Here is a 21,317-nt window from a genome sequence, read left to right on the forward strand (position 1 = left end):
TGTGACGTATGTGATTTTGTAAACAAAAATTTAAACGTTGATTTCTGCCATCTGATAGCACTCCCACGCAAACTATCGCCACATACAGGTAGGGGGAGGTTTCGGCTACATGTTCGTTGTATTGGTTTGCGTGGGAGTGTCATCATATTTGACAAATCGACGTATGCATCTTTGTTTACAAAATCACATACGTCGTTTTGAATAAGTTGCCGAGATATATAAAACTCAATGTTTGTATGTTTGTGTGTGTGCTCCAGCCTAACTTCTGAACCCATTATTGTATTGTTTAGTTATCGATCAATTCAACCATTTATCGAAATCATGGTTTGCCCAACGTAAAAAGCAATGATTAATGTGTTTCCTTCTGGATGGTGAATGTGATCCCTTCTTTAAAAATAGACGTTTGCTCGGAATAAGGCATCGGTGGATGTTTGTCCTTCTTTAGAAATAGACGTTTGCCCGGAATATGGCGATTATGGGTTCGCTCCCTTTTCCAAAATCAGTCAATGTTTTCAAATGAAATCTGCCTTCTTTTGATCAAATGATGAAGTATCGATAAGATAACGCAATTATCCTGTTGACCAATTGGTTTATTCATTTTCCGATTGTGAAAAAAAAACTGCGAATCAAACTGGCAATTCCGAGCAAGGCCGGGTACATAAAGCTAGTGATTATTATAAAATTGATTATTAACATAATTATACAATTAATCTTTTGAAACTCTGTAATTAACTATGAAATATTTAGAACATAAAACTTCGATTTATTATACTACAGTAACACCAAACTTTTGAATGAAGTATTACAATATTGGTTCACAATACCAGTGTTTTGCTGTTTGAACAATAAATGTAATCAATGTTTCCCCTTATCCGTATAAATTTGGAAACGTTATTACCAGAATATTATCAAGCAATTTGTCAAGTTATTCAAACTAACCTAATGTTCAGTTAAAGCGTATTAAGTAAATCAGTGTTGAAACAGCGACGTCGTCCCGCGAGTTTGCTTTCGTATACTTGGTTTATGATTTAGGTTAAAGGATTTACATATATTCAACATTGCAGTCTATACGGTATAAAAGTATTAACAAGAATGACATCTAGTCAATAATAAAACTTTAGTTTTGAAAACTGTTTGGTTTTTTTTCTCATTTCATTTCGCAACTCATTTTTGCAACTTGTAAACCAACATTGGTGTATCCCTCGCCATCCTTTTGAAAAAGCCGAAAACTGCATATTTAAAGATTAGTTTCTAATGTAGAACAGTTTGAAACGAAATCTTAATTAACACTTTTTAAAAAAACTTCAATTTTCTTCAATTCATACACAAACTTATTGAACCGGTCTTAGGATCATTTCTTTTTCGATACTAGTAATCGGAAAAAAAAGAAATTGTTATAAAATCGCCTGAAAATAGCTGTTTTAGATACAGAAAATGTCGATATTGATTTTATATCTTGTCCATTGCTGTGAGAAGCGCAGAAGAAATTTGGTTTCGGATAGTATCCCCCATTTCTCGATAATGTTTAAAATATATGCATGCTAAAGCTGAATTTCTCCACACATCGGTTGTCTATCCTGATCTTTGTACTCTTTGAAAAAAAGTGTTCTAATTTTCTGATCATATGGTATTTGTTTACATTTGAGAATGACAGAACGATGTTCCCGACGCTCGTTATAACAGTTTTGGCCCACCGAAAGGGGGTCAACTTTTTGATAGGGATTTTGTTCGAAGATCCACTTATGTTATGTGCTCTGGGTCTGCCTCTGCTGCGATGTTTACAGATTTCGTTTCCGCCCCTACGTAGAGTGTGGCCGACCCCACCCCACTTCCGATCCCGAATTTCTGTTGCTATCGGCCTCTGATGACAACGACGATGGAGCTCGTTGTTTGAGATCCAGTTGTGAGGCCACCAAAGGCAGCCCATGCTTTCTTGATCCGTGCGCCTATGTCGATCTTGGTATCTCCGTCTGACGCCATTTGGCTACCAAGATATTGGAAGCTTTCAACATTCTCCACTGGTTGCCCGGCTACTGTGAAACTGGAAGGGGTCACCGTGTTTACATCCAACGATTTGGTTTTGTTGACGTTATTGACTAAACCTGCCGTAGATGAGCGCTCGGCAAGGTCGTTGAGCTTACTCTGCATGTCAGAGTGCCGTTTAGGTGCTCCATGGTAATAGGCTGCCATAGCAGCCCGCGGTTTGGTTCACGGTCAATCGCATCTACCAGAATATCGTCGATTACGATGAGGAACAGTAACGGTGATAGAATACATCCTTGCCTCACACCAGTTACGACCCGAATAGAGTTGGACAAAACCCCATTGTGCAGCACTCTACACGAGAAAGCTTCTTACTGTGTCTCGATGAGGCCGATGATTTGCTCAGGAACTTCCTTGCGTCTCAGGGCGCCCCACATATTCTCGTGATTGAGACGGTCGAAGGCTTTTTCGTAGTCAATGAATTCCAAGTAAAGGGACTCTTGGAATTCGTTGCCCTGCTCCAAAATGATACGGAGCGTGACCATATGGTCCACACAGGATCTTCCGGCACGGAATCCGGCCTGCTGCCGCCGGAAAGTCGCATCAATCTTCTCCTGAATCCGGGCTAGGATAATTTTGCATAGAACTTTGAGAACGGTACACAGCAACATAATGCCTCGCCAGTTATCGCATACAGTCAGGTCACCCTTTTTGGGTACGTTCACTAAGATACCTTGCATCCAGTCGACCGGAAAAGTTGCGGTATCCCAGATATTACGAAATAAACGATGCAGTAGTTGAGCGGATGTCATGGGGTCAGCTTTGAACATCTCGGCTGATATGCGATCGACTCCTGGGGCTTTATTCGATTTCATGCTTTGGATGGCTGTTTGAATCTCTAGCAGTGATGGAGCTTCGGTATTGACGCGTGTTATACGTCGGGTCCTAGGTAGATCATGCCGACGTGATGGTAGCCTGGCTGGCACTTGAAAAAGTTGTTCGAAGTGGTCGAACCAGCGTTTCAGTTGGTCAGTTGGGTCGGTCAATCGTCTTTCACAGGCATCGTTGCATTCATCTTCGCCCGCTTAAGCGTCGTGAGATATCGTAGAGGAGGCTAATGTCCCCGGTTGCTGCGGCTCTCTCTCCTTCGTCGGCCAGAGAGTCTGCCCACGCTCGCTTGTCCCATCGATATGAGCATTTTACTTTCTTCTCAAGAGCCGAGTATCGTTGACGGGCTAAAACTTTGGCTCCTCTGGTTTTTGATCGCTCTATCGCGGCTTTGGCTTCTCTTCGCTCCTCTATCTTCCTCCAGGTCTTATCGGTGATCCATTGTTTTCTCTGGGTGCGCAGTTCGCCCAGATTGTTCTCGTTGGTGGCGATGAAGGCATTCTTGATGGCAATTCATTGGTCTTCCACGCTGCCACCTTCCGGAATATCTGCAGCACGCGTCTCCAATTCTTTAATGAAGGACCGTTTCACCGTGGCATCTTCCAGTCGGCGTGTGTTGAATCGTCGTCCAACCCTTTCCTCCTGCCGATGAATCCGCGCAATGCGCAGGCGTATTTCGCCGATGATCAGACGCGATATCGGCACTACGTTTATTCCGTACATCAAGAAGGCTCCGTTTCCATTTTCGCCTGATGCAGATGTGGTCAATTTGATTTCCTGTGAAGCCGTCACGGGAGACCCACGTGACCTTGTGAACCGGTCGATGAGGCAAGAGCGATCCCCCGATCACCATGTCGTTATTACCACAAAATTCTGCGAACAGCTCTCCGTTTTCGCTCATTTCTCCGAGACCATGGCGTCCCATAATGCGCTCATGGTTCGAGTTGTCCGATCCGATCTTCGCATTGAAGTCGCCCAAACAGATCTTGATATCACCCTTCGGAATTGTATCCACGACGGCATTGAGTTGACTGTAGAAGTTCTCTTTGTCTTGCAGATTGGCAGCATCGGTTGGCGCATAACATTGGATTATAGTAAGGTTTGGGACCCGTGTTCTAAATCTGGCAACGATTATCCTTTCACTTATAGGTTCCCACTTCATAAGCGCAGAGTGTGCCTGGACGCTTAGTAGGAAGCCAACTCCGCGATGCCGAGGAGCGTGTTCACCTCGTAAACCAGAGTATAGCAGTCCCGACGGCGTTCTGTGTTCTCCAAAGTTTGGCCAACGGACTTCACTCAGTCCCAGGATCTCAAGCTTCATGCGGCGTGCCTCATTGGCAAGTTGTGTCAATTTACCCTGCTGGGCTAGAGTTAAAACGTTCCATGTTCCTATTCGTGTCCGTTGTTTCGCGCTAAGAGTCGTCGCCGTAAAATCAGTCCGTATTCTTTCATTTTCGGTTTCTCGAACAATTTGATGTTTCGGGAACAGTAGGTTGTTGGCCCAAGGTTCCCTATCCACCGGGATGGGGCTGCCATCTTAGGTATAGCTTCCGGGGAATAGCATTTCATACTCAGCCGCTGGATGCCAGAACAGACGCTGTTGGAGCCGCACCTCCTTGGTGAACAGACGCTCGATCATCCGGGTCAAATTTGTTTAAAGTCCTCTAAATGCACTTCACCAACATCGGTTGCGGTACTCCTTCCAGCTTGATCTGCTCAGCCACTTCTTTTTCTACCAATGAAGCCAAGCTAAGAAAAACTATTACATCAACAAACCACTCGCCGTAAGATAGCCTGACTGGTATCACGCAAAAAATTACCGGTTGATTTGACTGTAGATCATGGACGTTGCAATCCGTTGTTAATGGGGTCGCTTGACGCTGATTTTGGGATGGATGAAGCAAGGGATGGTGACGTTCCTGGCAGGTACCAATGTTGCATTTTGTCTTGAAACGGCACCGTGCTAGCCCGTGATCGTTTAGGCAAATATTGAATTCGTTGATCTCATGTAACGATGGGGTAACGATGCCTTAGTTCCGCTTGTCAGCAGCTTCTCCACCTCACCGAGGTGCGTGTGATGCTTTTCTTTCCGCTTTTACTTGTCCTTGCTGTCACGTCCACCATAGTCCAGCTGCATTTCGGTGAAGAGCGTCACTTCACTGGCATCTGAAACTATTTCGGAAAGGAATTCGGCGAAAGAAGGTAGTGTGACTATCTCCTGCTGACGTTTGAAGCGCACCCAACCGAGTTTTGTGCTAGGAGGCAATTCGTCCACAAGTTCCTGGATCATTGTAGGATTAACCAGGTGGTTCAAAAGTACCGCTGCAACCAAATGATCATTCAGTTGCTGCACAACGAGGCCAAACGTCAGGAGCCGGTCGATTCGTGGTGGATCTGCTTTCCTTGCCTTTACCAACAGAGTCTGAAGAAGTTGTTCCGGTCTGCTGTTACCGTTTTCGGTACCGAGGACCAGTCCATTTGCGTGGGTACCAGCAAAAAATATATACTAACCATTACTATTGTGAGACTAAATTTTACATCCGCCTATTCTGCCTTAAACGTGTAAAATTAAATAATTCCGTGTGACTCAAATCTCGCTGGCGACGATGGCACCCCTATGCAGGGACGAAGAGAGAAGAGAAGATAGCGGGCAGATCGTATCGGGTCAGGACTCGGCACCCACCTGGCACGGCGCTATGGCTGCAAAACCAACATCCCAAGATAAAATTTATGGTAGTATTAGTGTTATTTACCTACATCTGATTTGATTCCCATTGGGATTCAGAAATGTCAGTGAGGACCAGTCGCGTAATGTTGGCTGCAAAACAAGCGAGATATGGATGACACCCACCTGGGACTCGGCAGTCGGGAAGCAACCAAGCTAAAAGACAGTTGTAGTGAAATCAAATTTCGAAGGAAGAGACGCTAAACAAAAAAAAAGCCAAGGAAAGCCGATGTCAAGCCTAAGTTCGAAGAACCGTGCCCGGGGTCGCGGAGTCTTTCCGACAGAGTTCTAGTCTAGGATGCAAAACCAGGCCCGGAAGTATTCCCCGTTTGACCGCCCGCACTTGTATTATCAGTAGTACCCGGTTGGAACCGTTTCCGGCCAGAGCAAGCTCATCCAGGTTCCCGATCTAGCTTATTTCCGGCCAGCAAGTTTCTCGAGGCAATCAGGAAGTTCCTAGTTGGGAGTTCAGTGCGTGATCTCTCATGTTTCGGACAGCAGAACGATCGCGCGGCCGGCCGAATTATTGTGTTCTGCATTGCGCGGCCGGTGAGAAAATTAATCAGTTCTGTGCGTGATGTCTCTTTTTCGGACAGCAGAACGATCGCGCGGTCGGCCGAATTATTGTGTTCTGCATTGCGTGGCCGGTAATAAAATTAATCAGTTCTGTGCGTGATCTCTTTTGTTTTGAGGCGGGCTTGGTAGTCATATGGCTACTGCTTCTGCCTCATACGCAGGAGGTCATGGTTTCAATCTCAGGTCCGTTCCATTCTCCTACTTTTTATCTTTCTCTTTATTTCTTATGTTCTAGCAATCGCTAGAATTGGAAATGGACTTCTATACCGTTTCCATTACTATTCCTATACCTTCAACAACAGTATTCTAACAGTAATCTGCTAGAATTGGAAATGAACTATAGAGCTCGTTTCCGACATCCAATTAGAAATTCCATCAGTTACCTTCTCCTATCTATCACATTGGCAGCTCGTTAACCAAGACGGACCCCTGCCTCTCCAACCTAACCCAGAAATTCCAACAAATTCCGCATGAACTCGTGGCAAGTGCAGAGGTATATTCGGCTTGCAGTGGGCGAGTGATTGCATCATCATTTCCTCCCCCTTCCCTACATTGACTTGCATTCTGACGTGGCAGGCGCCAGTATGACCTAACAAATGAGATCACCAGTACTTGTACATTGAAGATGTGTGCTAGTCCCAAGCAAACATCTGTTGGTTCCCTGTGCAAGAACAGCTGATCTGGTCATAATGGAGTAGCAACTACGAGCAGTCAATCAAGCTCAAGCTCAAGCAATCAGGAAGTTCCTAGTTGGTCGAGGGACACCCGACCTCGTAGAGGAGTCGTGAATTCCGGAACCGCCACACCCGTAGCCTCGATGAGCAAACCCCAGTAGTCGCCGTTGTCCTAAAGAAACCATACGCTACGAGGTGGCAACATTATTTATCACGGCCGGAGACAGACCGGGCAAAAAACCGACACCCTACGGAGTCCTCACGGATTGCCCTCTCTCGGAAGGATCGGTGAATTGGATTGGTGGACGGCCGAGACGACGCGTCGCCAGTAGAGCGAAGAACAAACTACCAGCCAACGCTGTGGCGGACAAGATCCCTGCCAACCGGACCCCCGATCCCAACCCGAAGTTCATGCCAAATTCCGAAACTCTCGGAGACAATAAGGATAGTTGCCGACCTGAAGCCAGGAGAAAGCTCCGCTCCTCGAACCGTACCGCAGTAGGCTACCGTAGGTGCATTGGGCTCAGAGGTATGTTAGGAGCCTGGTCTCCCCATGTTTTTCCTGGACATCTATCGGCTGCAACGAATCTACTAACTAAAATACGAACCCTAACATAAGAAGATGAAAAAATAAAAAAATAGTTTAAATGTAAATTAAATTCTTTTTTATGAGATTGAAAGGCTATTGGTGCATGCAATTGAATTGATCCTTCCTTGTTCCGTCCACTCCAGCTACGTCTTGTGTCGAGTGTCCTTTGAGCAGGAGGTAAGCCGGCCCTGAGGTATGGTTAGCTAGTTTGGGGACGTGTGGACGTCCACTGCCTAGACGTGTGGACGTCACCGGCAGTTACATTGCCGTAACATTTCTTCAGCGTCTTGATGACCAATGGTGCCATCTCAGGAAGCAACAGTCTACTCCTCACAGCTTCAAGTGCCGAGGCCTTGATACTCTCCGCCAATTGGCCCAGATTCTCCAAAATTCGTTCAGTTGCACGCTCGATTGCCGTTGTGCCAACTGCTAAAGAACATCGGCCACTCTTCAGGCCTCCCGGTTGAAAATGTTGGTACTTTCGGCTAAAATAAGAATAAAACATGCGTTCGTGTTCACAGTCTAAGAACTTCTGATCTCGTGTATTCAGGCCTATTTCGTTACATGTTATGACTTCTAGCTCACTCTCTCATCTCTCGACTCTCATCATATTCATTCGAGGTAACTGTCCCTGTTACTGATCTTTATGAATCTGATAGGTGGATTACACCGCTACAACTTCTTCACCGTTTAGTTGAGAGACCAATAAATATATATTCGACAGATCAAATTCAAAACAAAACAACTTACGTCTAAAACTGAGAATTCGATAACAGTTAATTTCAATAGTATACATAATCTTCTTTCTTTTTCTTCACACATCTTCTTTTCGAACGCCGAAACTCTTCAGCCGGTTGCGCAGTTCGATTCCGACTGACATATTTGAAATCCTCACCAGAGAAGATAAATGAATCGGCAGCAAAGCCATAAAAATCGGTGCTCGAATTCGAATCGTCATCCTCCTCTCTTCTGCGTTTACTGGTGCTTGCAACCGCTGGCATTTCGACACAATTTTCCGTTGACAACTGTTCTGCTGTAGCATTCCCAGCTTGTAATGAAGCACTCTCTCCTTGGAAAGCAAAAGTCCTTGAGGCCTTCCGGCGAGAGGCAGGAACTACTTTTAGTTGACGTTTATGAGCTGAAATCACTCTTCCCCCTAGCGACACCTGTAAAATATTTGTGGAGATCCGTTTCAGAAATTTGGCAGGTAACCATCGTCTTATGTCAGTTGGATTAATATTTTTATAATAAATCAGATCCCCGCTTTTAAGGTCAGTAAAATGGTCAGATGACTTATCTAATCTATATCTACTTATCTTATCTATTATGTTTTGGGTTTATTAAATCTAGTAAAATTTTTGGTTTATAAGACAGCATACGCTCCGAAGGGAACTTCCCATCATCTTCAAGGCATATATTTCTATAATTAATCAGAAAATAGGCAACTTGCTCATCGGTTTCTAGTTTTCTTATTTTTGGATCAATCAGGAATTTTTTAAAAACGTTTTTAATCAGTCTCACCATACATTGCTTTCTGCATGGTATGGCGGGCTTTTCAATACCATAATGCCTAATTGATTATTAAAAAAAACCTGGAAAACAAATCAGAATTAAAAGGCGGACCTCCGTCAGTTACCAAAACATCCGGTAAACCAAAACGGGCAAAAATATTAAGGAAAACTTTTATTATTTTTTTGTGATCTGTTCCGTATTTCATGTGTTCAAATCTCTATCCGTTTTGTAAAACTGTCTACAACGACTAGAAAAACTTTTTTTTTCAAAATGGAAAAAATCAGAATGTATTCTACTGAAGGGCTTTTTAGTTGCTTTCCATTGAGAATAATGTGGTTGTCTCATTACAAGTTCTACAGCATTTTACAAACTTTTCGATATCGTTATTCATACCAAACCAATAGACAGTTTTACGCCAATTGCTTAATTTTATTTATTCCACAGTGATTCATGTGAAGCATTTCAGGAACTTTCACTTTCATAACACTAGGAATAACAACTCTGTCTTGAAATAGGATACAACCATCAACAATCTCTAAATCCTGATGATGTGAATAAATATCTAAAAAACTTTTATCGAGTCGTTTAGGCCATCCTTTGTCAACAAAGCACATGATTTTCAGTAAGTATTCGTCCCTGGAAGTTTCCTTCGCCACTTCCTTATAATTAAGCGGAAATTCGTCAGTGAAGTTTAAACTTTTAATATATTCTCGAGCTAGTTCACGTGGCACTTCATGAGCAACCGGAAACCTGGAACAAAAATCTGCGTTCCCCATCTTTGATGACTGCCGGTATACAATTTCATAATCGTATATAGACAATTCCATCACATAACGCTGTAGCCGCGTTACAGATAGTGACTGTCTTCCCTCCTTTCCAAAGATTCCAATGAGAGGTTTGTGGTCGGTGAAAATTGTAAATTTTTTTCCATACAAGAATTTGTGAAACTTCTTGACAGTACACACAACTGCAAGAGCTTCTAGGTGTAAAATGGGATACTTTCGCTGAGCATTATTCAAAGTAAAAGATGTGAAACTTACAGGACGTTCCTCACTTCCAATTATGTGTGCCATAACTCCGCCAAGACCATAAGAACAGGCATCCGTGACAACAACCACAGGTTTTTCGGGATCATAGTACTCTAAAACACTTGGGTTTATTAGAAAATGTTTACACTCATTAAAAACTGTATCGCATTCACTGCTCCATACATATTTGACATTTTTTTTCAGCAAGGTATACAAACATTTGATCCTTGTAGACAAATGTGGAATGAACTTAGCGTAATATGTGACTAAACCCAAGAAAGCCTTAAGTTCTGAAACATTTTTTGGAGCCTTTGCTTCGCGTATAGTTTCAATCTTATTTGGACAAGGCTGCAAACCCTTGTCAGTTAATACATGGCCAAGATATGGCAACTGTTTAACAAAAAATTTGCACTTATTAAAGTTTACCTTAATAGTAGCTTTCGCTAAACGTTCCAAAACTAAATAAAGCTTATTTTGACAATCTTCGTAGTCTATTCCCGCAATTAAAACGTCGTATAAATAGCACGACACACCTTCCAAACCTTGAAGTACTTGATCCATAACTTTTTGGAATATTGAGGCGCTCGATGAAGCTCCTTGTGGGAGTCTATTGTAGGCGTAAAGACCCTTAATTGTATTAATGATCATAAATTTCCTTGATCGTTTAGAAAGTAAAAGTTGTGTGTATGCACCTGTCAAGTCTAAAGAACAAAAAACTTTAGATCCTGCTAATGTAGCGAAAAGATCTTGCGCTAAAGGCAAAGGGTATGAATTCGGAACTATCACCTTATTAATTGAAACTTTACAATCAATTACTAAACGTATGTCTTGATTTTTTTTTATCACCACAACAACAGGCGACGCCCATTCACTAGCGTCCACTGGCGTTATTATACCGTCCTTCTCCAAATTATCTAGATGTTTTAGAACCTGTGGTCGTAAACGGAGCGGAACTTCATATGCTTTTCTGAAAATGGGTTTGTTATCTTTTAAATCTAAATCGCCTTCAAATCCAACTATAGGATTAGATAAATCGTTGTCAAAAACTATCGGAAACTTACGCTTTATTTCAAAAAATTTTTCTTCGTCATTTATCGCATTGATCCTTTCCATAGCCGCAATCGATTTCCCAAAAACATTCCTCCAACCTTCGTAAACAACATCGAGCCAGGTACGTCCCATTAAAACGGTACAAAATCATTCTCACAGCGCAAAATCACCAAAAATAGTTTCCTACGGGTGCCTGCTAACTGCACAGAGACTTCAACTTTTCCCAATATCTTCAGCTTTTCATCAATAACTACTAAACGCTTATTGCATGATTCTAGAGGCAGATTTTTAAAGCACCGCATGTACATATTCTCGGAGATAACGCTTTCAGCCGATCCACTATCAATTTCCATAGTTATTCTCTTCTTTTCAATTATTGTTTCTACATAACAAGGTTCACTGATTTTATTCACAGATGCAATCATCATACACGGCAGTTCATCGTCAGAATCTGACTCCATATCTTCCTTTAAACGCTTGAATAATCCATTAGTTCCCGAACTTGACGGTTTGGGAGAATCTAAAAACTTTACACTTGTCTGAGATTTGCGAGGGCTTTTGTTTCTTAGTCGGTAACAATATTTTCTAACATGCCCTTTTTTCTTACAATAAGAGCACAAAAATTGTTTTTCGGAATAATGGTTCTTATTGTTATATCTGTCATTTCTGCGACTATTACTGGGCCAACCTCTGCTGTCACTTCTAATTCTGCTCCTGAATCTAGATTGGCGATAAGGTTTATCATCTTTATCATCTCATCGAGCTACTACACCAGGTTTTTTATCATCATCGGTACTTAAAATCAGTGTTTTATCAGAAGCAAGCTCCTGATTAACAATTATTTTTTCGGCTTTGGCCGCAGTTAAATCATCCTCATCAAAAAGTCTCTTTTGTAAACCTCGATCATTCAAGCCGATAACTAGCACATCTCTTATTGCTCTGCTTTTAAAATCGCCAAACTCACACTGTTCTGCTAAATGCTTAACGTCTAAAACAAAATCTACTGCCTTCTCATATTGCCCCTGCCGACGTGTCCAAAATCGGTAACTATGGATAACATCTGAGTCCTTTTTATCATAGCGTTGCTTCAATTTATCCGTGATTTGTTTATATGTTAATTCTCTCAAGCTTTGTCCTGGAAACCAGGGTGGCCAGACCTACCGATTTCTCGGTAGTCCTACCAATTTTTGACTCACCTACCGATTCACAGACGAAGGATCGAAAACTACAGATTTTTCAAAAATCCTACCGAGAACTACCGATTTTGAACCCGCCAAACAAAACTATGGTCAACATAGTAATCATTCTTATAAATGATAATTCCAGTTGATTCCCAGACAATTGATTATCAGATTAGTTGAATCTCCAGAGCATACATTAATGTTGTCTTATCTGTCATGATGACATTTTGCATCAAACCCACAGTCCAATCCACATGAAGTAGATTAAAGACTCGATCAGAGTGTTAAATAATGATCTTTCGTGTCACTTGCAATATTACTGCATCTTTGGTAAAGATAATTTGAGGATAATCCGCACCTATTACTTTAGAATATCTTTAACAGATTTGCTCAATAATTACCAGTAATGTCATTTTTCAACGAACCTTTACTTTCATTAATTAGATTTTTTAGGAAGCTAAGAATGTTTTGCCAGCATGCTTTTTTTTTTTTGCAATTTTGGTTTTCTCTAAATTTTAACCTAACTGCCTTCCGATTTTTTTTTTGAAATTTGGAATTTTCTATTTGATTGAAAGCTTTTATTTGTAGCGTAGAAACAAGTGTGGTATTTCTCAAGTAAATCCAAATGTGATGATCCAACTATTCTTGAATTAAGGAGAAGAGATTTCTCTAATTATTCTACGGTTGTTCCTAATTTCTTCTTCCGTGAGCAACGATTCACCTGATTCCGACAACCGGGAGAACAAAGGATTTTGACATATCGCACTTTTGAATATCTCACATTTCTGAAGTGTGGAGTCCAACGAGTCCAATCTGTTGGGATTCAAATACTTGAAGCTGACATATCGCTTAGTTCTATTTTCTGCGTATTCGAACCTCAAGTAAATCGAAGATTTTGTTTTTAAATGCTGGTGTTTAGAAAAGTTCCACATTTGTAAAATGAATTGGTTTGATTGTCGAAACATAGCTCTCAATAATTAACTTCCCAATTATGAGATTTACATATTTTGGAAGAGGAAAGTGCTTCTTTAATATATAATTCTATAGGATTTGATACTTTTTCCGGCCTACCGATAACTACTGATTTTTCTATAGTCAAGATAACGATTTATCAAAATATAATCTGGCCACTCTGCTGGAAACAGAAGCTTTAACTGAGAAAACATCTCGGTACCGCAAACAGCCAAAAACGAGGTTTTATATCTATCTTCCGTATAGTTATTATGCTCAAACATCCACTCTAATTGCTCTTGATATTGGGAAAAGGGAATAGTACCGGGGATAAAAGGCTCAGATGTAGGATTAATAGACATCTTGTCTTTGTTTTTATTAGGCGAGGCACTAAAAAATACTATAAATAACAAAATAATTGCGTTGCATAGAACTACGTTGGAGTATTGAGGTAAAATTGCATTCAATATAAGAAATAAAACCACATACCTGATGACAACGATGTCAATTATATGTATAACCACCCTACTCAGAATGAGTCAACGTCGATATATTTGCAACAAGGGTCCCACGAAACAAAAGATAAATACAGCAGCAACAACACCTTCAACACGGAAGTAGGTCCACAGCAACAACAGCAAACCAACAGCAGCAGCAGCAACACCCCTTTTTTTGGTAGCAAATGCGTATACGACCTCACAGAACCAGCACAGAACAAACCTTCGATAGCACTTGCGGATGCACTTGCATGCATACAATGCACCGCACCTGTCCTCCCACCGTCACACTTTTAGGTAAGATAGGAACCGTGGAAACGGAACACCACCGGTGCTATTACAATCGTACTCACTGGTACTCACTGGAAAACCGTTCAATGTGTGACTCTCACGGTGTACTCGGTATACTTTTGTAAGGTAAAGTATCCAAAGGATGACACTCAGATTTGCGGTAGAAATGGCGTTGACGCTCTATAGGTGCTCACTATAAACAAAAGTAAAATACAAAATGGTGAGAAACACACCAGAAATAAAAACGGCCAAATAATGAAAGGGAATCCTATTGTTAGATCCAAAATGGCGTTTTCGTGAAGGATATTTTCTCAAAAGCTTTCTATTTTAACCGAATTTAATACATATGCTCTTTGAATCTGCTCACAGATAAATTGCTTTGCGGCTCGTTAGGAAAAATGAATTTTATGTTATTCAACCACCTTAACGGCAAAACAAGTCTGGAGTAAAATTTCAAACTGCAAACAGCCTTACGATGTAATGTACCTTACGCTGACATGTGGTGGGATTCACGATAAAAACAACTTACGCGAAAGAACTTTCCACGCGAATACGGATTATTCCTTCCAAACACCCACTTCACTTTTCACGCGCGATAAAGTTAACTAAGATTTTTCACTTTTTTTGTCCTCGTCGCCACTGAAAAGGTTGGTACTTTCGGCTAAAATAAGAATAAAACATGCGTTCGTGTTCACAGACTAAGAACTTCTGATCTCGTGTATTCAGTCCTATTTCGTTACATGTTATGACTTCTAGCTCACTCTCTCATCTCTCGACTCTCATCATATTCATTCGAGGTAACTGTCCCTGTTACTGATCTTTAAGAATCTGGAAGGTGGATTACACCGCTACACCGGTATAGCTAGGTAGTTTTGGAACGGGCATTGTCTAGCCGCTAGATTGGCCTTTGTGAGCTTGGCAATAAGTACTACCTGTTCTTTGTTATTATTATTTTCATTATCGCTCACGCGACTGCAGGAATAAAATAGACCCCATCTCGCGAGCCTTAGCCTCTTACGCAGCAACTCCTATCCCTACCTTCTCTTGGCGCTGGCCGGGATACGAACAACTTTAGGGAAGATCGGGTAACCAACCCCGGTGCGAACTATGGTCGTATGCTGACAGGGAAGGGGGGGATTTGCTCCTCTCCGGAGGACTACCCTTGTTGAACGGTGAAAATAAAAGGTGTATTAAGGAGCAGGAAGGACATAGTCGGCGACGGTCAAGCTGTGGAACCACCAACGCTGGACGAGGTTAAGAAGGCACGAAACGAGCAGAAAAACAGTAAAGCTGCTGGGAAGGACGAGATCCCGGTCGAGCTTCTCAAACACGGAAGTGAGCAGCTGCATCAATCAATCCACCACATTATCCAGAAAATATGGGAGGTCGAAGAACTGCCTGCCGGCTGGTTGGATGGCCTCATATGCCCAATCTATAAGAAAGGGCACAGACTAGAGTGTGCCAATTACAGAGGGATCACCCTTGTGAACTCGGCGTACAAAATCCTGTCGCGTACCCGGTTAACAGACTGAGACCGCTTGAGGAGTCCTTCATGGGCAAATACCAGGCAGGTTTTCGTGAGGGCCGATCAACGACGGATCAGATGTTTAGCCTGCGGATGATCCTGGATGAATTCCTGGAGTACAACTTGCAGACTCACCATCTGTTCATTGATTTCAAAGCAGCGTACGATTCAGTGAAGAGAAATGAGCTGTGGTAGATAATGCCCGAACATGGTGTTCCTGCGAAACTGGTTAGACTGATTCGTGCAACGCTGGAATCAAGCTCGAAATCAAGTATTCGGATTGCAGACGAAGTGTCAACCTTATTTGTGACCTTAGACGGATTGAAGCAGGGTGATGCACTTTCGAATTTATTGTTCAACATTGCACTCGAAGGCGCTATTAGGAGATCTGACATCCAAAGGAACGGCACTATCATCACGCGGTCGCATATGCTCCTGGGCTTTGCGGACGACATCGACCTTATTGGTGTTGGTGGGTGGTGGGAAGACCTAGTGGTGTTGGTGTAGAGGTAGTGCTTGACAAAGTGAAGAAGGAAGAAGAAAGAAGGAAGAAAAAAGAATGAAGAAGGAAGAAGAACGATGAAAAGAGATAGGATTCTGAGGTGCATTTTTCAACTATTCGGCCAAATGGCATTCGGCTGAACGACCCGTTTGGCCAAACGGCATTCGGCCAAATGGCCTGGCAACGCTTTCTGAAATACGTTGAGCCAAGGTTTACCGTTTGCCTATAAAAGCCAAGTAGATCACATTTTGGTAACGTGTTTTTTGCTGTGATAACTTTTATAATACACTAGCTTTATGTACCCGGCCTTGCTCGGAATTGCCAGTTTGATTCGCAGTTTTTTTTTTCACAATCGGAAAATGAATAAACCAATTGGTCAACAGGATAATTGCGTTATCTTATCGATACTTCATCATTTGATCAAAAGAAGGCAGATTTCATTTGAAAACATTGACTGATTTTGGAAAAGGGAGCGAATCCATAATCGCCATATTCCGGGCAAACGTCTATTTCTAAAGAAGGACAAACATCCACCGATGCCTTATTCCGAGCAAACGTCTATTTTTAAAGAAGGGATCACATTCACCATCCAGAAGGAAACACATTAATCATTGCTTTTTACGTTGGGCAAACCATGATTTCGATAAATGGTTGAATTGATCGATAACTAAACAATACAATAATGGGTTCAGAAGTTAGGCTGGAGCACACACACAAACATACAAACATTGAGTTTTATATATCTCGGCAACTTATTCAAAACGACGTATGTGATTTTGTAAACAAAGATGCATACGTCGATTTGTCAAATATGATGACACTCCTACGCAAACCAATACAACGAACATGTAGCCGAAACCTCCCCCTACCTGTATGTGGCGATAGTTTGCGTGGGAGTGCTATCAGATTGCAGAAATCAACGTTTAAATTTTTGTTTACAAAATCACATACGTCACATACGTTGAATAAGTATCCGAGATATATAGATAGCTAATAGCTATATGTATCCGGCTTTGCTAGGGACTGAAAAGTAAATTATAGAATTAAAATGTCCAATGCTGTAGCACGAAACCCACAGAGGTAGATCTACCGCTCATAGAATTGAACCTTTGTATCAATATATTTTTATATCTTTGTTTGGCCCTACCTTTTCAATAAACATCTTCCAAAAATAGAGAATAAGTGTACCAAATCTGGTTGGAATTTATCCTGGGAGTTACACTGAATTGCTCATTTTTAAAGACAACCCTTCCCCCATAACTTTCCCTTTTCCAAAATGACCCTCCCACCTTCTTTGTTATCTTCTCCTTAGAATAGAAAATGTGTGCACCAAATTTGGCTGAAATTGGTCCTGGGAGTTGGGTGTTACACTGAATTGCTCTTTTCTAAAGACAACCCTTCCCCTTACCCTCCCTTTTCCCAATGATCATCCCACCCTTTGTTATTTTCTCCTTAGGATAGAGAATGTGTGTACCAAATTTGGATGAAAGCGGTCCAGGGGTTCAAAAGAAACACTGAATTGCCTGTTTTCTGAACAATACCCTCCCCCAGACCCCTCCCTCTTTCCCAAATTACACTTCCATGTGATCGACTTCTCTTAGTGAATACGTGGACAATATTTGGTTGAGAGGGGTACTGGAAGGTGGGAGTAACACGGAATTGCTCGTTTTATAAAGACAACCCCTCCCCCATACCCTCCCTCTTTTTACAATGACCGCCCCACCCCCATTTGTTATCTTTTCTTTAGGGTAGAGAATGTGTGTATCAAATTTGGTTGAAATCGGTGCAGGGGTTCAGAATTTACTCTAAATTACCCGTTTTCTGAACAATACCCCTCCCTCCAGACCCCTCCCCCTTTCCCAAAATCTCTCATATGATTGTCTCCTTATATTGAATATGTGTACAAAATTTGATTGAAATCGGCCCTAGGAGATGCAAGTTACACATAATTGTTCGTTTTCTAAACAAAACCCCTCCCCCTTTTCTAAATGACCCTCCCACCCCCTTTGTCAACTTCCCCTGAGGATAGAGAACGTGTGTACCAAATTTGGTTGAATTCGGCCAAGTGGTTCAGAAGTAGTTAGCGAACATACATACATAGATTGATTTTTATATATATAAGATAATGGAAACATGCACAATTTTAAGACATGCGCCTTTTAACATTTGAAAATCATTGAATTTCATTCTTTTTAGCTGTCTATCTTGCCCAGGCATGTTTTCGGAGAAGGATATCAATCGTCACAACTACCAGATGCGCTTCATGGAAATGGAGAACAAAATCAAGCGTTGGTAAGAAGTCATGACCATGAATATAAGTTTAGCTTAATATCCTTCATATTCGTAGCGAACTTGAAAGAGCCGAACTTGAGCAACGCTTTGCGCAACTAATGCGAGAACGTCAGGAGTGGTAAGAATTTAGGATACTGGGATTAAGGATTTGGTGTCAAGAATTCATGTCAAACATGTTTTAAATATTTTAGTGAAAAGACCGCGGCACGACAAGTCAAGATGAAATACAAGCGAATGATGGAACTTGAACAACAGCGAGCTGAACGAAACGAAAACTTACTGAGAATGCTTCACACCATCGATCAACAAGCAGCATCACTTGCCGCAAAAACAGATCGACTGAAGATGCTGAAGGTAATATGAGATTCAATGTTGTATAGTCCTTAGTACTTACGTTTTCTTCAACATTATAGACTCAATACGAATCTTATCTTATTCGTTCCTGGTCTTCACAACGAGCTCTTCCTTGTTCCTCTCCAATTCCTTCGCAGCATTCTTTGCAATCTCAGCTGTGCTTGGCACACCCACCTACATCCTCTATCCAATTCCCGCAACGACCCATCGATTCTCCCAAATCTGAGTTCGTGCGTTATTTATCGGATATAACTCACGTACAAACAGCTGTTTATAATCCCATCCCACCACCAACAGCACTTTCCAACTACATCAGTCAACAGCAGCCTTCAGGACATCAACAGTACACTTCGCCTTTCTTAGCATCAGCACCCTCATTCGTCCAAGAACCTATCATGCGTCCAGCAGCTGCTCCAGAAGAGATGCCTGCCATACAAAGTTTCACAAAACAATCTTCCTCGGAGCCTAAAGTGCCCGCTACTCCTCGTCGTTTACCTTCAACCGTCCATCCAACAAAGAAACTTGAGCTTTCCAATGAAGAATTTATTCAATACATTGACAATGAAATATTGAAAGGGTCCTCCACTGTCGATTCAACGGAAGTTACCAATGATCCACCACCGGACATCGTAATTGACCCGCCTACAATGGCCTCAACTCCTCTTCCGGCGGCTGCCTACTTGGAAGATTTGACCAACGATGAAGAAGATCGTCTTTGTCCACCTACTGGAAGTCGTGGTGTTCTCTCTGATGATTCGCCCATTATTGAAGAAATCGTTGAACCCACAGCAGAACTTAATATTAACGATGACAATCCGACATCGTCTTACGAGGAAGAGGTCGAAAAGTCTCTGGCTGTGTCGGATGACGCCATCATCAACCAACGATGGGAGAAGCTCGTTGAAGTGAATTCCCCTATAAGACCGGCACAAAACGTTGCCAACGAATCAGATACTAAGGTACCCCTGGAAGAACTAGTTGCAATGACTCTTCGTGGTGTAATATGTGAAGTAGAAGAACGGTACGAAGTTCCACCCATTTCCGATACAACGGAAATTGTAAAACAAGAGCAACCTGCGTTGGACGAAGGTCAATATCCACACGGTAGTAAATAATTCTTCATTTTCCTTTCTTTCAAAATGATTATGAATATTTCCCTTTCAGCATATGACTTGACCAATACTTCTGAGGCTTTCGGAGAAATACAATCCGATTATCCACAGTCAGCTTTCGATTCGGAGAATGCCAATCCATCGGAGCAGCAATTTCCAGAATTTTCTAAAGAATATCAGGACGAAATTCCTCCTGAATACTCCGTACAGGACAACGTTGATCTCAATTATGACAATTCGTCAACTTACGCACAGCCGATTCTTCAGACTACCACTGAGGATACATCGCACCGGACTACGGCAAGACAGGTCGTTCGGCCCAAAAGCATCGAAACAATCGATGAAGTGATCAGCAATGGTGAAGAAAACCCGGATGAGAGTGCTCCAGTATCCGTATCAAAGCATTCTTCTCCAATCGGAGAGAACGTGACCTCCACGGAACTTCACCAATCAGAGCAGGAAATACAACCCATGCAACCTAATCCCGAGGAGGAGAACCAACAGTACGACTATTCCCAGTATCCCCAAGAGTACGACCCGAATGATCCCAACCAACAAGCGGCATACTATCAGCAATACACAGACGATCAAACTGGACAGGGTCAAGATCAAACCTACCAAGAATATGCCGATCACGATCCGAACCAGTATCAGCAAGCGACCGAATATCCTGGCCCGACACAGTACGTATTCGAGCAGGGTTATTACGATGAACAACAACCGCAACAGGAGGCAGAGTCAGACCAACAGCAGCTCCAACAACAAGGCTACTACGAGGCGGACCCGAATGCAACCGATCAGCAATACTATGCGGAAGAACAAGCCGATCAGGCGTACTATGATCAGTCGCAAGTGGGTGTGGAATATCCTAACTATGATGAACAGGTAGCAACCGCTGCTGATGCGTCACAAGAAGATCTCGCGGAAAGTGCTCCTTATCAGGTTACGGAAGATAAGAATTTAGTCCAGCAGGAGCATTTAACGCCGACGACAGTGATGAGTTCAGAGCCGAACATTGAAGAGAAAACGAGTGATAGTAGTGAGTTATTAGTGGCAGACGAGAAGACGGATTCTCCGGTTGAACCAAACGGTAAACAGGATACAACTATCAGTTCGGCGAACGATGAAAGTGATTTTGATTTTTCCACGCAGTAATTCTAAAAGCATGTTACTTAATCTATTTATGTTGAATCTACAGGAATTGATCTTTCCCGTGAAAATAAAAATAATATTGTCTCAATTGTTTCCTTTTATCTTCAAAGTCCAAATAAGTTCGAATACACTTTCAAAATGCAATACTGTACCGCTCATAAAAATATCTACTCTACTACAAAAAATGAGCGCCAGAAAACATACTGCCAGAAAAAAGTTACTTTAATATTTTTGAAAAGTTCAGCCTCCACGAGGATTGCGGCAATGAATACCTACTTTGATAACACGTGCGATTTGTACTGCGGATACATTTTTCACACCTATGAGAGCCTTGGAAAATTATCACAAAAATTGTCGTTTTATTGCAAGGCACAATATAATAACGCAGATATTATACCTATATCAACTGTCTTCTGATATTTTTTGGAAGCACTG

The 21,317-nt window shown here is 42.0% G+C and overlaps 1 protein-coding gene across 3 annotated transcripts in view; it reads left to right on the top strand.

Moving 5' to 3' along the window:
• LOC134202141 (protein P200) overlaps positions 1 to 20,964 on the top strand; it is a 32,522-nt gene extending 11,558 nt beyond the window's left edge. Inside the window, exons 2-6 of one of the 3 annotated variants that reach the window (XM_062677195.1) lie at positions 18,169 to 18,264; positions 18,320 to 18,382; positions 18,456 to 18,618; positions 18,678 to 19,725; positions 19,783 to 20,964. In XM_062677195.1, coding sequence (XP_062533179.1) covers positions 18,188 to 18,264; positions 18,320 to 18,382; positions 18,456 to 18,618; positions 18,678 to 19,725; positions 19,783 to 20,885 — 2,454 coding nt within the window. In that variant the 5' untranslated portion in view covers positions 18,169 to 18,187 and the 3' untranslated portion in view covers positions 20,886 to 20,964. The remainder of the gene's footprint in view (positions 1 to 18,168; positions 18,265 to 18,319; positions 18,383 to 18,455; positions 18,619 to 18,677; positions 19,726 to 19,782) is intronic. The other 2 variants (XM_062677201.1, XM_062677207.1) reach the window with 2 other exon arrangements.
• The last annotated feature ends 353 nt before the right edge of the window (positions 20,965 to 21,317 follow it).

Source organism: Armigeres subalbatus, chromosome 1 (genome assembly GCF_024139115.2).
Source record: "Armigeres subalbatus isolate Guangzhou_Male chromosome 1, GZ_Asu_2, whole genome shotgun sequence".
NCBI classification, from domain to species: domain Eukaryota; kingdom Metazoa; phylum Arthropoda; class Insecta; order Diptera; family Culicidae; genus Armigeres; species Armigeres subalbatus.